Here is a 5,758-nt window from a genome sequence, read left to right as displayed (position 1 = left end):
CTCAAAATAATGACCTCCAGTTCCATCCATGGTGCTACAAATGACATGATTTCATTATTTATCTTGGCTAAATAGTATTCCACTCTGTGTGTGTGTGTGTGTGTGTGTGTGTGTGTGTGTGTGTACATATACATGTACACACACCACTTCTTTTCTTCATTCATCCATTGATGGACACTTAGGTTGATCTTTGCTATTGTGAATAGTGCTGCAATAAATATAGAAGTGCAGGTATCCCTTTGATATATTGATTTATTTCTTTATTCTGTTTCACTGATCTATGTGTCTGTTTTTATACAGCAACATGCTATTTTGGTTGCTATAGCCTTGTAATATATTTTGAAGTCAGGTAATGTGATACCTCCAACTTTGTACTTTTTTCTTAAAATTGCTTTGGCTATTCTGGCTCTTTTTGGCTCCATATGAATTTTAGAATTGCTCTTTTCTAATTTTGTGAAAAATGATATTGGTATGTTGATAGGGATTATGTTCAGTATGTAGATTGCTTTAGGCAGTATAGTCATTTTAACTGTATTAATTCTCCCGATCCATAAGCATGGAATGGAAAATTGAAAATCTTTAGTTTCTAGTTTAGGAGACAGCTTGGATAATTTTAACTGTTCCCTTGTTGGATTTTACTACCTGTTTCTCCATAGTTTCTTAAAGTAAATATTCTTAAAAACCATAACAAAGGGCTATGAGCTATTTTTACAGGCTTAAACTTATGAAGGAAGCTGTCTTGATCAAACTGCCCTTTACGTCTCTCCCACTGCTTCTCCAAACCCTATCCAGGAAGTCCAGAGACATGGAGACAAAGAATTACAGCAGCAGCACCTCAGGCTTCATCCTCCTGGGCCTCTCTTCCAACCCTCAGCTGAGAAACCTCTCTTTGCCATCTTCCTCATCATGTACCTGGTCACCGTGGTGGGGAATGTGCTCATCATCCTGGCCATCTACTCTGACCCCAGGCTCCAAACCCCTATGTACTTTTTTCTCAGCAACTTGTCTTTCATGGATATCTGCTTCACAACAGTCATAGTGCCTAAGATGCTGGTGAATTTTCTATCAGAGACAAAGGTCATCTCTTATATGGGCTGCCTGGTCCAGATGTACATCTTCATGGCCTTTGGGAACACTGACAGCTACCTGCTGGCCTCTATGGCCATCGACCGGCTGGTGGCCATCTGCAACCCCTTACACTATGATGTGGTTATGAACCCACGGCATTGCCTACTCATGCTATTGGGTTCTTGCAGCATCTCCCACCTACATTCCCTGTGCTACTTATGTCTCGCCTGTCTTTCTGTGCCTCTCACATCATTAAGCACTTTTTCTGTGACACCCAGCCTGTGCTAAAGCTGTCCTGCTCTGACACATCCTCCAGCCAGATGGTGGTCATGACTGAGACCTTAGCTGTCATCGTGACCCCCTTCCTGTGTATCATCTTCTCCTACCTGCGAATCATCGTCACTGTGCTCAGAATCCCCTCTGCAGCCGGGAAGGGAAGGTCTTCTACCTGTGGTTCCCACCTCACTGCAGTATCCCTTTCTATGGGGAGTATTATTTATGTCTATTTTAGGCCCCTGTCCATGTACTCAGTGGTTAGGGACCGGGTAGCCACAGTTATGTACACAGTAGTGACACCCATGCTGAACCCTTTCATCTACAGCCTTAGGAACAAAGATATGAAAAGGGGTTTGAAGAAATTATGGGACAGAATTTACTGGTAAAAGGCACAAAATGTTGATATGTCATAATTAAGACATGATCTAAGAGATTATCGGGTTATTCTTCCTTACTATTTTCCATGTGGCACTCAAAGAGGTCATGAAAATTGGTGTTGGATACCAGTAAGAGAATTGACCTAGGAGCAAAACACTTGGTTTCTATCAATGATCTTAACCAAATACATATTCAGTCTCAGGCTAGGTACTGTTAGGAATCCAGATTTCAGGAAAAGGTTTCAGGTTTTGAAAGCTGAGTATTGCCTCCTCAATAGATGGGCAATTATATAGAAAAATAAAGCTATCTCCATTAGATTGGTAACCATATAGAAAAATAAAGCTATCTCCAAATAACTTGTCTATAAGCCTGACAATGGCTAGCAGTCAAGGAGTTTAAATCCTATTAGTTTTTTGTTTGGCAGCGGAGGGTTGTTCTTCTTGTGTGTGCATGGCTTTTTTTTTTTAGAAACATAATCTCACTCTATTGCTCAGGTTGGAGTACAATGGTGCGATTATAGCTCACTGCAGCCTCAAACTCCTGGGCTCAAATGATTCTCCTGCCTTAGCCTGCCAAGTAGCTGGGACTACAGGAACATGCCACCACACTCGACTTTTTTTTTTTTTTTTTTTTTTTTTTTTAGAGACAAGGTCATGTTATCTCACCCTGGTAGGTCTTGAACTCCTGGCTTCAAGGGATCCTCCTACCTTGGCCTCCCAAAGTACTGGGATTACAGGGGTGAGCCACCACGACTTATAAAACCCATTAATTTTAAGAAGAAGAAACTACATGGGTTTGATAGGTCATTGGGTAAGACTTCTAGAAGGAATGGCATCTTGAAGGATGGACTGAATTTTGAAAGAAGAAGTTTCAAAAGACGAGGAAATCTGCAAAGCATTTCAAATAGTGAAAACCACCCAAGCATGTGGAGACAATAAGCACTGCAATGTGTTTGAGGACAATGAAAAGCTGAGGTTTGATCAGTTTGAGAGAAAGGAGAATACGGCTGGAAAGACAGAAGAATCTACAAAACACATTTATTCTCTCCACCAACACTTAAGTTTCATGACAGTGTGAAGGCTCAGTACCCAATTTCTTTTCCCTTCACTCTTAATTCTTCCTTTCTCCATATATCCAGCATCCTTACCAAGCTGCCTTTGTGTCCTAGAAAAAGCTAGTGTCAGTTAGGAAAAAGTTCAGTTGTGCTATGGAAACACTCACCCTCAAAGTCTTAGAACCTTAAAACCAAAGGTTTATTTATCATTCACATTGTATGTCCACCATAGAAAAACGTAAGTGTGCTACTTATTTTCAACATGCAGAGAACCAAGATCATGGAGTAGTCACCATTGAAAACATTAATCATCACTCTGCCAGAAGCTAAGAAAGGCTCTTGGAGGTTTCACACTGGCAGTTAAAGGCTCTTGGAGGTTTCACACTGGTGGTTTCACACTGGAGGTTTCACACTGGCGCTTCTGACCATAACTCATTGTCCAAAACCCCTCTCATGACCCCACTCAAACACAAGGCAGCTGGGAGGCACAACCCAACTATGTCCCTCTAAGATAGAAAGCCAGAAGTATTTGATAAACAGCATTAATTACTACTACCCAACTATATTAACACACAAACACATCAGTGTGAATTAGTTGCTTCATCAATTCTTCTGGATTGTGTTATTGTCAATAACAATAGTAATGTAAGACTTACACACTCTCTGGAATTTTTCTGCTTCAGTTATTTCATCAAGTTCCCACAACCATCTGCTTTTCTAGGTTACAAGCTTGTGTGGCAGGACCTGACGCTGAATACAAGTTTTTTGGCCTTAAAGATTTAGTAAGAGGTGAATAGTGTCCAAGGAAATACAGGGATGCCTAGGTTCCAACATCAAGGTCCCTGCTAGTGCTTTCACTACGTGCTCCTAATTATAAGGGAGTAAACAGAAAGCTAGGAAAGAAACCCAAAGCAATACCTTCATGTTTGTACAGGCACACCTGTTTTTCACCACTATCTCTCACTGATCATTTGGTTTGTGGGATGCAGGCCTAGAAGATATGTACCATTTCTACTTACTCAATTTATGTGCCATAGTTTTCTCATGCTCAACCAAAAAGTTCAGTTAGCTACTTCAGAATGTTAGGAATATCTATATTAAATAAATATATTCATAAATTATATGTATATTACATATACATTAAATAAATTCATTAATTATGCCACCATTAACTTATAAATCCAATTATGTTCTTTAGTTCTGAGAACATTAACTTACTTTTTTTTTTAACTTATTTTTATTTTAAGTTCCAGGATACATGTAGGTTTTAAGTTCCAGGATACATCCAGGACGTGTAGGTTTGTTCTATAGCTAAATGTGTGCCATGGTGGTTTCCTGGACCTATCAACCCATCACCTAGGTATTAAGCCCCACGTGCATTAGCTATTTATCCTGATGCTCTCCCTCCCCACTCCCAGACAGACCCCAGTGTGGGTTGTTCCCCTCCCTGTGTCCATGTGTTCTCATTGTTCAGCTCCCACTTACAAGTGAGAACATGCAGAATTTGGTTTTCTGTTCCTGTGTTAGTTTGCTGAGGATAATAACTTCCAGCTCCATCCATTTCCCTGCAGAGGACATGATCTTGTTCCTTTTTATAGCTTCATAGTATTCCATGATGTATATGTACCACATTTTCTTTATCCAATGTATCATTGATGGACATTTGGGCTGATACCATGTCTTTGCTATTGTGAATAGTGCTGCAATGAACATACGTGTGCATGTATCTTTATAATAGAATAATTTATATCCTTTGGGTATATACCCAGTAATGGGACTGCTGGGTTGAATGGTATTTCTGGTTCTAGGTCTTTGGCGAATTGCCACACTATTTTCCACAATGGTTGAACCAATTTACATTCCCACCAACAGTGTAAAAGTGTTCCTATTTCTTCAGTCTCACCAGCATCTGTTGTTCCTTGACTTTCTGACTGTCATGAGATGGTATCTCATGGTGGTTATGATTTGCATTTCTCTAATGACCAGTGATGTTGAGCTTCCTTTCTTATGTTTGCTGGCTGCATAAATGTCTTCTTTTGAGAAGTGTCTGTTTATGTCTTTTGCCTACTTTTTAATGGGGTTGTTTATTTTTTTCTTGCAAATGTTTTAAGTTCCTTGTAGATTCTGGATATTAAGATCCTCAAGAAAATAATAGATGAGTCAAGATTCCATATCCAACTAAAATTACTTTCAAATATAAGGGCTACTTTCACTATTCAGGAACTCTTAAGGAACTTACCACAGAATAAGCTTTAGGCAACCAAAATGACTGGAGAGACATCAACTTAAGAACTGGTGATAAACAGGAAGCATATATTTAACTGTAGAACTAACATTAAACGATGGTTACAAGGTAAGAGAATACTGTTCATGGATAAATGCTCTGACTATGTAGTTACATACAATAAACAAAATGTGGGAATAATGAGAGGAGGGTATAAAGAATAAAATAAGTTTGCTTATTGCCTATTATTAACTTGAAATTAAGAAGTATTATTTTAAGTCAGGTATTTTGAGAGAGGCAGAGAAGAGGTAGAGAATTACCAGCTAATTTTAGTATTACTAACAATAAGGTACCAATAAATAATAACCAAAAAGGCATGGGGTTGGTATATATTAAAAAACACAGTGACAAAAATGTAACATGTGGACATTACTCAGAGTCTGATTTGAAAAGATCAACTGAAAAGAGTAATTTTTAAGACAAGAAAATCGGGGGGGGAGCAAGATGGCCGAATAGGAACAGCTCCAGTCTCCAACTCCCAGCGCGAGCGACACAGAAGACCAGTGATTTCTGCATTTTCAACTGAGGTACTGGGTTCATCTCACTGGGGAGTGCCAGACGATCTGTGCTGGTCAGCTGCTGCAGCCCAACCAACGAGAGCTGAAGCAGGGCGAGGCATTGCCTCACCTGGGAAGCGCAAGGGGGAAGGGAATCCCTTTTCCTAGCCAGGGGAACTGAGACACACAACACCTGGAAAA

The 5,758-nt window shown here is 39.8% G+C and overlaps 1 protein-coding gene across 1 annotated transcript; it reads left to right on the top strand.

Moving 5' to 3' along the window:
* The first annotated feature begins 389 nt into the window (after positions 1 to 389).
* Positions 390 to 2,223, top strand: LOC101020649 (olfactory receptor 1L6). The gene is given in 3 exon segments (XM_003911270.5): positions 390 to 872; positions 875 to 1,276; positions 1,279 to 2,223. Coding segments are annotated over 3 exon segments (1,029 nt in total). The 5' UTR covers positions 390 to 697; the 3' UTR covers positions 1,731 to 2,223.
* The last annotated feature ends 3,535 nt before the right edge of the window (positions 2,224 to 5,758 follow it).

The sequence above is a fragment of the Papio anubis genome, unplaced genomic scaffold (genome assembly GCF_008728515.1).
Source record: "Papio anubis isolate 15944 unplaced genomic scaffold, Panubis1.0 scaffold121, whole genome shotgun sequence".
Taxonomy (NCBI): domain Eukaryota; kingdom Metazoa; phylum Chordata; class Mammalia; order Primates; family Cercopithecidae; genus Papio; species Papio anubis.
This window is presented reverse-complemented; position numbering and strand designations above follow the sequence as displayed.